At 42.4% G+C, this 18,136-nt stretch overlaps 2 protein-coding genes across 2 annotated transcripts; both read right to left on the reverse strand.

Moving 5' to 3' along the window:
• Window positions 1-3,779: 3,779 nt before the first annotated feature.
• LOC106646916 (uncharacterized) lies at window positions 3,780-11,001 on the reverse strand. The gene is made up of 4 exons (XM_014363133.2): window positions 9,860-11,001; window positions 8,762-8,914; window positions 5,038-5,391; window positions 3,780-4,016 (listed from the first exon to the last, which is right to left on the reverse strand). The coding sequence occupies exons 1-4, from the start codon at window positions 10,583-10,585 to the stop codon at window positions 3,843-3,845; spliced, it is 1,407 nt and encodes a 468-aa protein (XP_014218619.1). The 5' UTR covers window positions 10,586-11,001; the 3' UTR covers window positions 3,780-3,842.
• Window positions 11,002-14,377: 3,376 nt separating this feature from the next.
• Window positions 14,378-16,042, reverse strand: LOC111642900 (uncharacterized). Its single transcript, XM_023389571.2, has 3 exons — window positions 15,842-16,042; window positions 15,106-15,326; window positions 14,378-14,615 (listed from the first exon to the last, which is right to left on the reverse strand). Exons 1-3 carry the CDS (start codon window positions 16,040-16,042, stop codon window positions 14,378-14,380), a joined length of 660 nt encoding a protein of 219 aa, XP_023245339.2.
• Between the last annotated feature and the right edge of the window lie 2,094 nt (window positions 16,043-18,136).

The raw sequence follows: 18,136 nt of genomic DNA on the forward strand, positions 1-18,136 counted from the left end.
AGGAGACCGACTGATTTTCTTTTCGGCGACAGTAGCCCGCCCCGAGCGCGCAATAAATATAGACTCCCCACTTGGACCGATCGGCGATCGGTATCGGGGACCGATTGGCCTTCCTCCCCTTCGATCGATCTTCCGAGATGCCTCACGATCATGATGATCATTTTTTTTTTCTATTCGCTCTCTGATACTTGTGTATATTTACACCCGGTACGGATTATTCCGCGTCGGACCTTGAATCTCATTTTAAACTTGTCAAGCGCGCGATCGGTAGTATAAAGTGCGAGTAACGAGGAAACAAATATGAGACAAACAAATCATGCGATCCGCTATTGACTAACGTGATTTTACTCGGAGGTGCGGTATCGTTACCTGCGAAAATCTTTCCTCTCGATTTTCCTATGAACGTAGGCATTTTTTTTTTTTTTTTTCATCGGTACATACATTTTTGATTTTCCGTACATACACGTATATCATAAGTCAGTCTCACAATATATATCCCTCGGAGCCAAATCACAATACACGTCCGGGTCCGCGTCAGCGGAATTCCATTAAAACTTCCGCGTCCGCAGTATATACGAGTATAAGGTAATACGTAGTCAACGAAGGAATAATATAGTCGTGGTGGAGGCATACATTACTTACCCATCGGGTGGTGTACGTAAAAAAAAAAAAAAAAACTTTTCTCGGTTATCCGCTGAAATGAATTTTTCTCCCCTATTGCAACTCCTGTACAATAAAGATGCGGGGCTGATTTTTGTACAGACTATGCGCTCTTACACCGTAACCAGCGCGATATTTGAAAAAATAAAAAAAGACCATCAACCCACAGGATTCGCGTAATACAAGTGCAGGCCACGTGCACTCCGCGGCCTTGTACAGGGAAGAGATGAAAGTATATATATTTATATGTATATATATATGTATATGACACATTATCAGGGTAGATACAGAGATAGGTTTATGAAGCTCCCATTGTCCGGGCGCTATTACCGGCAATTAATAATATTAGGTACCGTCGACAGAGCCAGCCCCCCGTGTTATGGATATGCACGGCCATTGGGGGGTACCGATATAATATACGCGCGGATGACCCCCGGCAAAAGAAAAAGCTGCCAAACCAATTCACCAAATACATGCGACATACACGCATTATAATACACCCGAAACGATCATTCGCGTCTTCCTTGGTCTTTCTCCCTACATATAGAGTGGAGGTATAACGCATGTACATCACAAATGGTTGTAGTGTAGGTAAGTGTATAATATTATAGGTATACACATATATGTATATAGCGTACGGCGCGATATGTCCCGCGCCGCGGGCCGGCCGCATTATCATTGTTACGAACCCAAGGTCTCATTCCGTGCTCTGCGCACATATATATACAGGTATATATTGGGGGGAGGGGGGGGAGGGCATTTTGCGCGTATGCTTTTATAGGTATATACCGCCGGTGCGGCTTGTGTCAGGGTTCGGACGTCACGTCGCGAGCCGACACACTTAATGCCCCCGATAGCCGGCCGTGCTTGCAAGCTCTCCGTCGCTCGGATGTGCTCTCTTTCTCCGAGGCGCGTCTTTGTTGCGTCCAAGTTTCGATATACATATATCCTCGGTTTTTTTTTTTTTTTTTCGATGCTCTTCCCAACTTACCTATGCGCGTTGATCACATTCGATGGGGCACTCAAACGTGCATGACTGTGTATCGGATTTTGCAGAGTTTTCACGAGCCAAGGACTGATCACGTGGTCTTCGTAGGATCGGAATTTGCTGTTCGATGGGGGGTGGAGTTGAAATAACGACACTTTGCCTGGATGACGTTTAAATTATCTATTTATTGGTACGGAACAAACGAGAACATTATATGTTTCCTTTTTTGTTTTTTTTTAATGTTTTTTCTTCCTCTCCAAAGTAAAATCTTTGTATAGCCCGAATATCGTAAATGTCGTTTCAACGGAAATAAAAACGCAAGTATATGTAACGCAATCGAAGTATATCGTGTACATGTGTATACGGTCGCACGGCGGCATAATTACCTAGTGACACAATTGCAAAAGTGCGTTGAACTTGAAACGACTCGGGTTTGTTTTAACGAGCGACCATGTAATTACTCACGGAGATATTTTTCTTTCTCCCAAACACAAGTACGACGATTCGTATATGATTTTGTTTTTCTTACTTTTATAATTATTATCAAGCAACACTTACACTCCGAATATTGATTTATCTTGCTTTTTTATCATTTTTTTCTTATTTTCAATCACAACACTCTCGATCGGCATTATGTCTATACATCATGACTTCCGGTAATACTATAATATTACACACGCGATTTGCAAGTTAGGCACTTGCAAACGGAACACTTTACTTTTTTTTTTTTTTTATTGTTATTTCACATAGTCGTATACCTATATATAACTATACTACATTTATGCAAGTATATATAAGCGGAGAAATGAGTAATTTAGCCAAAATTTATTTAGAGCTAATAAGTATTTCGACAAGTTGGCAATTCGACCTAGTCTCCTTTTTCACCCTACTTTGGTATCTTATACGTATAGTAATTAGCGTAAAATATTTCCAATAGTTATTGGACTGGCAATATTTTTCTATATATATTTATTTTTTTTATTTATTTATTTATTATTTTTTTTTTTTTTGGGTAGCACGCGTACTTAAGGTGCAATTCGTTGACGCAGGGAATGATAAAGTTTCAATGCATTCCCCTGAATTATTGTCCTTGACTTGGTTGCTTGTGTTTAACTTCTTAAATATTGTAAAATACTTGAATTCGAAAAAAGTAAAATAAATTGATTGTTGAAACTACGTTGTAATTAAAAAAAAAAAAAAAAAAAAAAAAAAATTTGTTACTAAGAATACACAACTTTCGGTATGAACCATCTAATAAAACTATTAACACAATATATTCGATGTTCCAATGCCACCTAAATAATCGCTATTGTTGTCAATATTGTCACATTCGTTCACAGCCTTTCGCAATATTGGATCAAAAAAATATATGTATGTATATGTATGTATTACCATCTCTATACACTATGATACACTTGGCAAAATATGATGTATGCTAATACACGCCCACCCAACAACAACGAAAATCATCGCGATTAAGAAAAATAAAGGAAGCATGCATATCAGCTCGTTATATTTATTTACTTTTTTTTTTTTTTTTTTTTTTTTCCCTTTGAAAAATAACAACAATGCACGTGCAAACACTAAAATAATTTACGCATCGTGATGTTTTATGTACACGCATACGAAATATTTGGTCCGCAATATTATTTCCTCCTCCGTAACTTTGAGAAGCAGCAGCATAAGCACTATATGTATATCTTTGTATCCGCTAAATTACATCCTATTACATATATATATATGCGTCTTTAAGTATTTCTATAGCTTCACTGATGCATTTCTCCCCTCGTTGAAACATCTGCATACACACTCACAATGACGTAGATATGCGTATAATATATACATATATTAGATACACACGCAAATTAATTTCTTGAAATCAATGTACAACAGTTCCTTTGCTCGTGCAAAGTCATATGCATGTATATATCTGATATACTGGCGGTGAACAGACCGGAGAGTATAATTAAAACGCTGCTTTGACGCGAAAGCTCCCTTCCTCGAACTCGAGCGAAACGTTTTACCGCGATTTCCCCAAAGGACCCCTTTACCACCGGCTCGTTTCGAAGGAAAAAAAAAAAAAAAAAAAAAAAAAAGAAGGATTTACCTTGAAAAAGGGAGGAAGAAAAGTTGTTTTTCGGGTCCGTATAGGAAGGCGCAGGGAGTTGGGAAACTCGTGTGCGAGGGGGGTGGTTCAGACGAGGGACTCGGGCACGCGATGGGCGGGCCGTATGACGGGGTTGGCGGTGGCGTTGAGCAGGGCGCCGTTCTCGGTCTCCTTGTCGCTGGGGTCGCCCCGGCTGCCGACGAGGTCCCGCGAGGCCACGATCAGGTTCCGCCGGCGCACCTCCTTCTTCTCGCGCTCGACCTGCAACAGAATCGCGTCAGCCGCGTGCTTTGGGGTTTTAATGGATTCGCGGAGTCGGCGGGACACGCGATACAACGCGCTAATCAGTCAGTTGATACGACCGTTGGCCGTTATATTATCACATACATATTATGCAGGACTCGTGTAATTACATTACTTCCGAGACGCTCTTTCTTTTTTTTTCATATATTTTACATTGGTGCATTTGAGTAGGAAAGGTGCTTGCTGGGCGTGGAAAGAGGAGGCGTGTGGTGAACGTTTTACTGTATACAGCAAAGGGTGGATGGTTCTAGGTCAGCGGTTAACTTTTCATGGATTATTTTCCCTCTCCAAACAAGTTGGATGAATTTCTGTTTTATTATTTTTGTGCAGTGGTTATTATTTATTTGTGAAAACAAATTAATTCGTTGACCATTGTATTGACGATTATTGTTCATTGTGGATGTAAACTAATATTTCGCTTTGAATAAAATTTACTGGCACATATATACATATGCTAAAAGTAAAACGGTGTTTTATCACCATTTTAACACTCTTTTTAATACGATTGATAGTGTAACGCAAACGTGTAACTTTTCTTTTTTTTAATCCACCAATCTCAAGTTTACGGCTTCGGGCTTAGTCCTTTCAAACAACCATATACCAGGAACCTATATGTTGGGGCCTCCTTGGGTGCAAGTTATAAACCCGAACCTCCAGTTAATTAATTTTTGTCAATTCTTGTATCCTATGAAAATGCACGACTTTTTTTTTATATTCTGACTTGTGAAAAAACCACTAATCAATTGAGCTATTGACTAATCCGACAGTAAAAAATCTCATTTACTTTATCCCATTCTATTACCGAATATACATTTACTAATTTTCCCCGTTAATTTTACTGCTCAAGAATTATACTGTGTTCTCGCGCGTACAGGCTAATTATCCAAAAAAAAAAAAAAAAAAAAAAAAAAAAAAGGGGGTAATAACGATGACAATGATATAAATAAAGCTGAGGAAAAAAGAAAGAAAACAAGCTCACCTTGAAAAACAGTCGCAGATAGTGGCAGGGAAAGACGACGCACTTGCCGGCCTCCTCCTCCTCGGCGTCGATGTAAACGCCTCGGACGAGTACCGAGTTGCTGCAGTTGAGCAGCATGAGAAAGACGAAGCAGCCGAGGTGGGTGATCCAGCACGACAGCTTTGGATCCTCGGGCAGGAGGTAGAGGTCGAGGACGTTCCAGATGCCGCGCCACACGTTCACGGTGCCGATGAAGCTCACCAGTAGGTAACCGTCAGCGGCGAGGAGCCGCGCCAAGCCCGTCAGTCGCGAGCACGTGCATCGCATCAGCGGCTGCAGCGTGAACGACACCACCACTATCACGTAGCCGATTACCTGCCGGTTTCAACCATATGGTGTTTCGTTGGTTTTTATTATTATCTCGCTGCATCCTGGTCTTATACCTTACTTTTGCTCGTATTTTTATGTATATACATCATATATCATGAGATGTGTGTTTTTTTATATCATTCAATTGATGTAGCGAAGTGATTTAACAAGATGAATTTTTATTTTCATGCTGTTGTCAAACTACTAGTAGTGGATACTTTTTCGATTTTAAAAAAAATACAATTACTTGCGGAAAATTTAATCCGTTATTTGGGCATAAAGAAATTTTTTTCAAATACCGTTTATAATGGTTTTTCAGAATTAATGATTTCAATTGGGAAAAAAAAGTCAAAGTATTTACATAATAAAATGTATTGCACTTGTCTACTAGGAATAAAAACTTTCTTTTTCCTATTGTGTTGTGAATAGTGATTTTTTAAGCAAAAAGATATGTACAATGTTTTACTCAAAAATCTTAAGAATCAACCGTTTCGTTTAAAAGATACTTTGAATGTTTAAGTATTAAAAACCCATGTATAGCGGAGATACTCAATAAATGAATTTCGAGTCAGCCAAAGTTCGAGCCAAAGTTTTAAGAAAATCTAATTTTTTTTTTTGTTTACTACAAGCGCGTACACTCGTAATGCGATCATGAAAACGTTTTTTTTCTTCCTTCGATCCCAAGTATCGATGATAAATTATTCAATGAGCTTCGTGATTCAATAATCGATCGTGTAATAACGTCACAGAGTCATTTCAACTGTCGCACAAGCGTGTGGTCGATCCAACACACAATTATATTATATTATCATCTCACTCGCGCGCGCGCTAACTTTACCGTGTACATTACGCACACACGCCCCGCACACGCCTAAGACGCCCAAAGGCAAACTAATCCTAGGTAAGCAGATGAAATTACGGCTTATCATCAGCGGCCCCGGTGACGTGAATTTCCTCAAAAAAAAACAAATTTCTCATTGACTCGCCTATCAACCCGCAAACACAGCAACAGTACTACCCGAAAATAGAATCACCGGCCGCAATAATAGTAACAACATATACATAAATCTCTATACCGTTGCCGGAAAGCGACCGAGAGAGCCAAAGCTCCAGCAGTGTCAAGGCCGCTTCCGATCCCTTAAAGGCTAAATGGCCCGGCACAAAAGACGCGCGCCCGCTCGTCTTGCCTCGTCTCGCGCTCGTACCATATAGGTATACTCATTATTATTGCTCGAAATCATCGCTCCCCATACGTATATTTATATATACGTACTCGCGGTGATATAACGCCACAAAGGCCTATATACACGTATACATGCGCTTCTCTTATCCACTGGAAGGAGCCCATATGAATTCATCCGCGTTTGCACAGCTTACGGCTGAACCTGCGTGTATTTGATTTTTGGTGAAAAATGAAGGGAAAAAAAACAATGGTTTTTTTTCTTCGGCAAAATATTTATTACCGTTTCGTGTGATTTATGGTTGTTGGTATATCATATTTTTTAGATGTACACTGGGAGAAAAAAATTTTAAACATCATTGAGAAATTCTAGCAAAAATTATCATTCCGCACAGTAAATCGGGTGTAAACTGGCAAAAAGGGAAAAGATTATTACTTTCAACAGTAAAAATTATTATTTTAACAGTTAAAATTATGGTTAAAACAGTAAAAAAATTTCCATGCGGGAAAATTTGAAGGTTTACTGTTCCAACATAGTAATTTTTACTCTTTATAACCATATTTTTTTACTATTCAAACAACAATGTCTATCGTTAAAACATTAGTCTTTGCTAATGAAAATGATAATTTTTTCCTTTTTGGCCAATTCGCATCCGATTTACTGTGCGAAATGGTAATTTTTGCTGGAATTTATCTATAATTTTTCTTATTTTTTTCTCTCAGTGTGCATCGTCACTGGACCGATATTATTATTTTTGTCAAATGTGAAAGACACAAGCTTTTCGTTCAGCGCGTGTATGTGTGCGTGTTTTATTTTAAGATACACACTTTGGTTTGTTGAATGCTTGCTCGTGTGTCGCGCGTCCAATCACGACCAATTGGCGAATATTCAATTATATAATCGAACTAATGGCAGCGCCCATATGCATGACAGTACACACGTATGTAGCCGTCGGCCGACGCACATATTCGAGCCACGTGCGAACAACATTATAATATTGTTACATCCTCGCCTGCGCCTCGATTCTCGTGTTGTACACATTTTTTTTTTTTTTTTTTTCCCTTTACACGCCATCGTCTACACTTATCTTTCGAAAGATCGGCTAGCTTTTTTTACTAGACTGTTAGAAAAACCGAATTGAGGACATTTCCAAAAATGGCACGACAACGTGTTTTACTCGGCAACAATAAGTACATCACACTCGCTTGTATGTTATTTTTGACAGACTGTAGGGATCTCCCCCCCTACCCACCCCACGTGTATATTAATATGCACACAAAACCTCGGACGATTAACTTTAATCCAAGACAATCGATCGATGATTAAAAATAAATTCGCAACCATCAGGAGTGCAAAGGCGCCATTATCGAGATAACACGCGATTTCATCGAATTGATAAACTTTGATGATTATGTATGCGAATCTCGTTGGCGTTGCGCGTATAAATAACATTCGTCTTATCAAAGGAGACAAACGGCGAGCGATAAATTAAACAGCTGGATCTATCATCGCTTGTAATTATACGTAAATGCCGGTGTGTCTTCGTTTGACGATATTATTTCAAAGTACACCGGAGCCAGACGGCTTTGCTTCGCGACCACCGCGAAATGTCGATCCCCTATATATACTTATATCGCGTCGCGCTTGTTTATTTGGGAATAAATAGGCGTAAGTGCCCGATTTTGCGATTTTCTTGTAAATCATTGGCTCGAACGAGTACACGTTTTAAGGTGATTTTATCTAGAAAAGCTTCTCTTATTCTCGATCTTTTATGCCAAGTGCAACGAAAACGAGACAAGGCAACTCATCTTATTTACCATACGAAAGCAAAAAGTTATTGCACGATATTCTTGTTAAAAAAGTAGCGTAAAAAAGTAAGAATCGCGATTTTTCACTACTTCGTTTCTTACACCTTTATCGCACATTGCAAATGATACATCATCCGCAATATAAATTCAAGAATAAGAGATGTTGTTGTACGTAGTACAAAAAAGTTTGTATTCAACCGATACCTGCAAGTATATGAGTACACTAAGAAAGTACGTTGAACCCAAAATACTAGGTAAATAAATAAATACCTTCGAACCCTGCCCTTGTTTGGATGAAAATAATTTTCCCCGGCCTAAATGAATGATTGTGAGAAAAGTCGAAAAAAAAAAAAAAAAAAAAAAAAAGAAGAAAAGCTTCCAACTTACGAGCGAACCAACGGCCGAGTGCTCGCGATTTTCGGGAAACAAGTAGAGATCGAAGAGCACCCAGGCGCCGCGCCAGACGAAGACGACCAGGGTACCAACGACCCCGACGCTGAAGGCGCAGTCGAGTATGTACAGCGACCAATCCTTTGAATTCTGAAAGCAAAAGTTCCCATCATCTCGTTTCCCCTCTTTCCGGTGACGATGATTATAGGTACCCCTTTTTATTTATTATTATTATTTTTTTTTTTTGTACATCGAAAAAAAAAATCATCGCGATCGTTCGGATGAAAAAGCTCTCACGCGCCCCGCAATCGATCGCACAGATCACAAGTACACGAATGCCACTCGAAAAATTAAAATACGAGTATACCCACGTCGAGTACAAAGGTTGTTTTTCCGCCTTTTTTTTTTTTTTTTTTTCACACCCCCGCACACCTGCATAGTCCGTCTCGATGTAAAGTTCGGAAAACAATCGCCAATCATAGGCGTACGTCAAACGAGCCTTTGGCAAAAGCTCTCGTACAGACGAAACAGCACAAAGAATCTCCGAGACGCTCCACGTGCTGCGCGTCATATACCCACCAGGTACATATTATATTACGTGCAACGTTGCAGTGAGCTTGCGTCGAGAGCCCACAGCGGGTGGAAAAAAAAAAAGCAACCACATCGGTACAATATACCGACACGCAGCTGCATCCCCGATGAACAGGTGCGCGCTTGTTTTTTCCGCCTATATGAAATACACGTGGATGCAGGAAAAGGTAACAAACTTGTTGTTTCTTTCTTCTCGAGTGATTACGCGGGGAAAAGACGCTGCAGGGGGAGCCGGAAATCGGTGCTCATGATGTATAAATTATACACACTGCACCGGCCAAATTGAAATGTTTCTGCGCGCGCCTATCCGAACGCGCACGACGCAAGTGTGTCAAGTACACTTTGGCCTCCCGCTTATATTGTTTTTCACTCCCTGACGTTTGTTGCTGTTATCGACAAAAAACACCCCGGGTTTTGTAGGATAATCGGGCCCCTCCTCCCTGTTAGATAGAGGAAAAAAAAAAAAAAAAAAAAAAAAAAGGAAAAACGCACGGTTGGACTTACGTCGACCCGAAAGAGCGTGGGTACGTCAAAGTAGCCGTTAAAGGTGTCGAGGCTGATAGCGAACGGCGGCGCGGATATGTTCCTGAGGGTGCGCATGACGGCTAGGGCGAGCAGACTGACGCACGTGGTCGTGAACACGGTGGCGAAGGTGTGCTCGGTGTATAGGTCGAGGGCCTGCCAGGTGCCGCGCCACGCGTTCACGCAGCACAAGCCGTAAAGGGCAGTGTAGAGCCGCGAGCCCACGTAAAAGCACAGCCTGTGCCGGTCCGGGTGGAGAAGGGTGGCGAGGACGGTTTGCGCGAGACTGAAGGCGAACAGGCCGCAAAACCCAATGAGGATCGAGGCGAGGCTGCTCAACTCCGGCTCGCCCGGGTACACGTAGAACCCGCTGAGGCCCCACGTGCCCCTCCAGTAACCGACAACTGCCGGCCCGGCCAGCGCACCCGAGAACACGGCATCGAGGATCGTGAGGAGCGTATAGTACAGCCGACGGGGCCGCGGGGCGTACTCGACACCCCTCGTTATGGAACGCCGGCCCGAGTGGCAGGAAGCACGGCGCGGCCCCGCGTGCAACTCCACCATGCTGCGCCAATCCGCAAGGGCCCGCTGCTCGCAAGCCTTGCCCGACCCCGTCGACGACGACGATGATTTGCCGAGCTGGTCGTACTCCAACCTGCCCCCGTCCTCGTCGTCGTCGTTGTCACTCGCGCTCCTGCACCCGCCCATCCTCGGGCATCTTACGTCCTATTATATATGTACAGGGACTGCCCCCAAACAATGCGTCGAACCGAGTCCTTCCTTCGTGGAGACGCGGCTGATGGCTCTTGGAAAAAGGCACTGTATAGTATATCATCCAAGGCTGTACGGGTGAAGGGCACTCGTGATGGCCAGGGGGTCGCAGGTAGGGCCGTGGGGGCTTCTTGTAGCCCTCGGGGCACAGATAACAGTCTGCATGGCGACGGGACAATGTGCCGTCTAGGTGGGACCGAGCGCGCTACTACCGATCTCTCGGCCCGACTGTTATCGGATGCTATCGAAGTAGAGAGAGAGAGGAGACTCCCGGCTCGGCTGTGCGCTTAATAAACTGTATCGTACGCGCGCGTTTGTCCGGGACTGAGGACTGGAGTTGACTGCGAGCGGGCCTCGGCAGCGGGTATCTTTTTATCAACCGTTGAGCGCCGCACTATATACTCCTCCTCCACCACCTCGTTATTATTGTCGCGCGGACCCATGTGGACACGCGGCGAGTTACATGCCCCCCCCCCCTCGACCATCGTGTGCCTTATATGCTCTCGCTCCCTCCGCGGGACGTATAGGACAGAAGGAGGGACCCTGCGCTTACACTTGGACCTGTACGTTGTTCGTTAAAGCCCCTCCTCCTCCAGCTGGTGACGAGCGCTGTACATTCGTGAATTCGTCTGACGCGCGTGTGCGAGTTGGCCGCGAGATTAAGATTCCTATCTCCATATAGCCATGCGTACATAAAGACCTGCCGATTTTCTCAAACTTGAACAAATGAGCGTGGAAGCTGTACTTTGTAGTAGTGGGGGGGGAGGGTGAGATTTTTCCTATTGAGCGTGGAAAAGCGGGGAGACTCGCTGATGGAGGAAAATTGAAGTGGCGGATGCCGCGTGATATGGTCGAGGAGGGCGCCTGTGTTTGGTTTTGGTGCCGATTTATGGGCTTAACACCGAAACGGGCACACACATGTGCGAATTTTCCATGATATTGAAATAACGACCTCGAGCCGGAGCTCACGTAAGCCTCGTTGAACGCTTTTTGCCTCCACGGCTCGGGTTTGCGGTGGATCTTTTTTTTTTATTCCATCGCGCGTACACACGCGGTTGATGTGCGTAATGAGCATCAGCAGGGGAACAAAGGATGAGGTCCAGAGCGATTATCAATGTCCACGCTGATGGGGTACTCCCTACATTATACACGCGTGTACGGGGCGAGAGAGGAGCGCACAAAGGAACTATATATCCATGTGCTATGCTTTACGTACAATAGAAGCTTGTGTGCGTGTATATGTACTGTACTCTCGGCACATTGTCTCGCGCGTATCAACGACCTTGGTAGTGATGATAATCGCCCAAACATCACTCGGCGACGCACTTATTGCTGCACGCGTGTACAGTGCGTTATGTTTATTATGCTTGTTCGTGTATCTTCATTCGAATCGGTGCACATGTATTCGTTTTATCGGCCAAACTAAAGAAAATTACACCTTATGTATTTTATCGGCGAGCGTTTCGGTGGAAGCAAGCAAACTTTATATTATATTCCCACCGAATAATTTTTTTTTTGTTTATACAAGTGAATTATGTGTTTGCATTTCGTGAAGACGTAAAAGTGCTTCTTGATATTGAAAACAATAATTTGAAAAAAACTCGTACACGCAAAGTGTATACGTGGTTACGCAGCCTAGTCGTCTCTGGACCGGTAAAATCGTCAAGGCTTGCACACATATTTACGTATACTTATTTAATAATCTTTATGTTTGTTGGATGTTGGTTGGCCTGTGGCCCCGATGATTCGGTAGGAAAACCCTTTGGACGCGATTAAAGACACAGTGATCCGAAGAGCCGTCACCTTGAGACGTGATTTTTCCGGCCGATGAGTGGCGTTTCCTGCTCGCGGGTGGATTTCGTCGGGCTTTTGTGCGCGGCCCGAGACGGTATTCTAATCGACACCTCTTTGTCGCCCAATTGAGCTTCGGTTTCAGGCCAATCTTCTCACCTTGGCCGAGGACTCGTGTACAGACGACGCCTCTTTGGATTTTTTTTTTTCTTTTTTTCTTTTTCCCCCCCATTGTACGTCGAGCCCAGAAACTTATTATAAACGCGAGTCAACGAGTGAATTTTGTACTTTATTTTTCTCTGGCCATTGTCGTTTATTTTTAGGGGTATTTTTTTTCTTTCTTGTCGATCACTCGAGGTATAGGTGCAGGTGTATTTGCTTCGGCCGCCGCGCTTGCGTTAATTACAAAAGTGTGTCGTTAGTTAACACTTTCTTATCTCATTGATAAACTGCGTGTGCGGAAAAACATATTTAGCAGGCAGGTTTTAACCGAATTTTAATCTTTGCTTAATTGTGACGAATGTGTAGATATTTTTTTTATTTTATGAAAATTTATCATGTGTGCACACCACGATGCTTTTTTTTTTTTTTGTTTTTTTGCAGGTGTCGGATGGCAATTATTCTTGGGGAACGAGAACAAGCTCGACTTTTATTTCGTTCTCCATCCAGACCTCAAGCAGTTTTTGTCCCGATAGTTTGAATTAATTCATTGCCGCCTTAGGTGGACGATGAAGAAACGTACGCTGATCTGTTACTGTTGTTGGTTTTCTCGATCGCGCTCAGAAAAATAGATTTGCTTCCGACACTGCTCAGGTTCTCCAAATAGAGCTTATTTTTTGTTACTCAAATTTATTTGTGCTTTCGTCAATATTTTAGTTTTTCAACCAAATAATCCAAGAAAAAAAAGAAAAAGAAAACTGGGACACACGCAAAAAAAGCTGTGCATTTTACAATGTCATAAAAACACGATAAACACTGCCGTTTTTTGCGATTTCGACACATAAGTGTATATATATATGCGTACATACAAGTTCCGAAGAGACGTAACATCGCAAATACTTAATAATTGGCTCAAGTTTTACGCTCTGCCCCATTGTACCCGCAGTTGGAAATTTCAATTGTTTTTTTCCTCTTGTCGCGACTTCTTTTCACTTTTTTTTTTTTTTTTTCAATTTTCCTGCTCATTCTTCTTTCGCGTCAATCCATTCATTCGACATATCCCTTTCCGCGACAAAAAAAAAACCAATTATCGATAATTTCGCGCACAACAGATTACGCAATTAATTTGAGAGGAAGAAGAAGATGGAAAATAATATTCTTACGCGGGTATATACTCACAATTTTGTACCTAGTGGGGAAGTGAAAGACGAATTTCGGGCTGTCCAGGGTCACCATGAAAGGCGGCGCCAGTAAATTCCTCGCGCACCTCAGAACGAGCAGGTCACCCAGGGTCGCCAGTGTGAAACAAGCGATGACTCTGAAATTGCGAGGATTAAAAAAAATTGTCTTTTTTACAACGAAAATTTGACGACGCGCCAATTGGAATCCCGATTATACAAGAAATCACCGTCTCTCTCGTACTTGGCTATATGAATCGTCGAGCAACACAGTCCGGTAATGAATGAAAAAAAAAAAAAAAAAAAAAAATGATTAATCGGTCGTCGAACCCTCTCGGCTACACGTAAAAACAAATGAGAAACAAACGCGTCGTATACGAGTAAAAGTGTTACACATCCGACGTCACGCGAGAGAAAAGTGCGCCAATATTTGTCACCAGCGCTGTTTGCATATACACTACAAAAACGAGGATATCTCGATCGGCTTATCCAAAGTATCGGTAATCTGTGCACCGTCATCGTGTACGCATAGTTGAATCGCTCTCCACGATTAATATACACTGGGGGGGGGGGTGGGGTGTATAAGCCCGACAAAATTAACTTACCCGGCTTGGGTGCCGAAAGTGTCGTTGAGCAGGACCCAGGCGCCGCGCCAGTGGCAATTGCAGGCGAGACTGAACGCGTAAGTGTACAAGCTGCGGACGACGCGGCGGCCCAATCGGCCGCACGGGCCCTTCTTTTCGGCGTCGGAGGCGAATAATCGGTGCAAGTGGTGCTTCCACGCGGCGAAGAGCAAGTGCAGGCCCAGCCCGAAGGTGAAGCACGCCCAGCCGCTGAATCTAAAGGAAATTACACCACAGATACACCGAGTGATCGATATTTTTACAATATGAATATTCTTCCCCAAGTTGGAACATTCCTGAAAAATTATCGGTACAAACAAGTGAGTTAATGTATTCTTGAGTGGTTACGCGAGGTCTCCGGTCGGTAGTTTTTCTTACTAGCGTGTTCATTACTATGCGAAAAACTGCCTCCGTCGGCGTAAGCAAGTACCGATCGTTGTTGCGTCATCGTCGGGTACTCTTTCGCGGATTCGTCAACGAAGATCGGAACGCGTTTTATTGGAAAACAGAGAGAAAAATCGGCCAAAAGTTGCAGCTCGAGTGTAATATACATATGTACATTACGAGGGACGCGTCTCGGCTAGTACACCGTCAAAGTTGCGCAATACGAATCGTCGAGCTTTGAAATTTTCCTACTGAGATCGGGCGCACTCGGGAATCCAAGTATCGTTTGGATGTACCGGGACGAGACAATGTTTTCGCGTACGTGTTCTCGTAGAAATCCATGAGGACCCAAATTCCTCTCCAGTGGGCGATGACCATCGGCCCGATCACCGTCGCGGACACGAGGCAGTCCAGCACGTGGATACTTCGTTGTTTCGTCGACGATTTCTTCTTTTTCGTTCCTCCACTTGCCCCCTTGTCTCCGCCACTGTCATCCGCCGATCCGCTTGCAGCGTCGGGTCGCGTCCGATTTTCTGTATCGGCCTATTGAAAAAAACAAAGCGCTGGAGTTATCTAACGTAGCGCTGTTGCGTTTTTTTGCGGCTGCGATTCAATGGAGTCTATTTCCTTAAAAGGAATCACGATTTTTTCCCCCCCCCCCCTCATCGCACCTCTTTTTTTTTACGAAAATCGATTGAAAATCGAGAATAAATTAACGTTCCAGCTGAGCATTAAGTAAAAAAAACGACAGACTTGGGCACAGTGGATTTTTTAACACTTGAAATACATTCTTCAATAAAGTGATTTCTTTTTGATGAAAATATTTTCTCAACAGCGAGAGATTTTTTTTTTTGTTTTTCTGTTTATTTGGTAAGTTTATCGTGAAATAATTGAAATCAAGTATTTATATGCTTTGACTCTTTTGTTTCCAAATTGTTTTTTCTTTTAAATTGTAATGTGTCGGTTTTTCCAATGGAATTAAGCGCTTTGTAAGAAGTAAAAAAAAAAACGCATTAAATTGTCGTTAAAAAAAAAAATACCCAAGTCTGAAAACCAACCTGGTGCTGGCTTTCCATTGTGGGAAACCTGGACGTCTCACTGAAATTTACCTCGTTACCCTCGAATTTCGCAAAATCCTTGGCCACCGTATGTTCCCCTTCTTCTTTGCTCATGAACCTCCGATGCTCTCCTCTCGCCTCGAAACTTTTGACATTTTTCAACTTCAAATTTTCACTCGCACACGAGGCCGACCGATCCATTTTCCAACTGGATCGCGCTCCTCTGGAAAAATCGTATCAGCAAACGCTCGATCCCGAAAAATCTCCAATCAATCGATCAATCGAACCCTCGAGCTCTACATCCAGATGTACGCTATGCGTAACTGCGGCTCGATCCGGGAAGTACTCGAAAGGGACCGTGTATACCAACCACCGCGTGAACTACTTTCTGGAAACGAAGGAGCAACCCCGTTATAGGCATCCAATCGGCGTTTTCCCAGTGGTCTCGTGCGTCAGATCACGGCGTATACACGCGACACCGCGGCAATCGGATTCCCAGTTCGGTGCACGTGAGGCTTGATCGCTGGTGTGTTGAAGAAAAAAACTGCCAACTTGGGGTGGGAAAAAAAAAAAAAAGGACCGAGGTTTACTTACCCGGTGCGCGATGACACTGTTATTGATTTTTTGAAAAAAGTTAGAGCATGTGGGGCAAGGTTGTTGGTGCTTATTTCTTAAATAATTTATGGATTCTTTGGATGGACGATTTTTCACGAAAAACTGCGAGCTTACACTTGAAATGCACCGAGCAGTTGTACTGAAAGAGTCGATTAGAGTTTTAAAATGTGTCTTATTGAAAAAAAAAAAAAAAAAAAAATTTATAAAACAGGCACCGATATTTTTTAGCCTCCGGACACTTTTGACTTTTCGAGCGGCCACGGAAAGTGAGACTATTGCGAGCGAAAATTCATCGCACGCTCGCCGTCGAGTGATATTGACGTTACAATTTGCCACTGCGTTTTCAATTTTAACCCAATTTGCACCTTCCGAAAGATATTTCCAATACGAATTATCTTCGAAAAAGTGAGGAAAAAAAAAAAAAATTACATCGGGATGGCAGGTATATAATAAGGGAAACACTCGTTGGAGATGCGATATTATTCATGATGTTTTATTGTAATCGTAAAATGCTCAACTGTTTGTTTGATACAATGCTCGAGATGGTGATATACAATAGTTATATTCAAAGCACAAAAATATTTCCAAAATTTTTTTATTCGTAACATTGGCGTAATCGCAGAGAAAAACTATAGACGTTTAGCAACGCAGCTGTCTCATATACAATAAGAAAAAACGGTCTCGCTGTACAGTCGCTACACGGTAAAATCGTGAATGATTTTCCCTATTTTTCTTTTTTTTTTTTTTTTTTTTTCGTTATCTTCCTTTCTCGTAACATCGACACGAACGGAAAGAGTCTAACTGCAGAGATTACTTTTTTTTTTTTTTTTTTTTTTTAATGCATACCTCATCAAGTACTATTATTCGATACTATAACCGTGAGATTTACTTCATGTGTCGTGTAATTGTGTGTTACACTATACATATTGCTGATATGAAAAAATGTCTTTCCCCGCCTCTCGCCGAATCACTTTATCAAAGACGCTCCTCGACACTTGGGGGTATTGTTTTTTGTGATATCAGTGCAAAATCCATCCGTACAATAAATGTTGAAGAAAAAAAACAATTGAGAACATTTTCGGACACATCTGATTTCGCAGCAAGGCAAACTATATGTGAAAAAGCTCGCGTACACTTACGCTCTTTCTTTTTTTTTTTTTTTTTTCGTCAAGCGCGCAAAAAACCCGCGATAACACAGTGTAATACTTATGACTCGAACAACTTTTAATAATACAATCGTGTACTTACAGCGCGCTAGCACAGCCTCGTTTTTCATACAAGTACGGCATTATTTTTTTATTTTTTTTTTAACTCAACGTGTGTGCATTTTGGAAATTCAAAGTGATCAGTGATCCGTTGGGGGCGAAATGTAAGAAAATAAATAAATACAAGTAAAGTGTATTTAAATTTTCTGCGTTGATTTATTGATGCGCAACGTTTCGCTGACAATATGCGTCAGCCTCATCAGGCGCAGATACGCGAGAATTCGTAAGTTTGGTTGACTTACTCGTCACCTGTCGTGCTGTCGACTGACATGTGTGTGACACACTGTGTGTGCATTTTGTACATCGGAACATTACACGCAGCTGTTAAGCCCTTCGGGTGCGCGACAAAACGTAACAAACGACGCTCTAAATAGTGTAAGTACAGAAAAAAAAAAAAAAAAAAAATAGAGCTGGT

Source organism: Copidosoma floridanum, unplaced genomic scaffold, assembly GCF_036245765.1.
Source record: "Copidosoma floridanum isolate Cflo_tuat_1 unplaced genomic scaffold, Cflo_Japanese_pri ptg000013l, whole genome shotgun sequence".
Classification (NCBI taxonomy): domain Eukaryota; kingdom Metazoa; phylum Arthropoda; class Insecta; order Hymenoptera; family Encyrtidae; genus Copidosoma; species Copidosoma floridanum.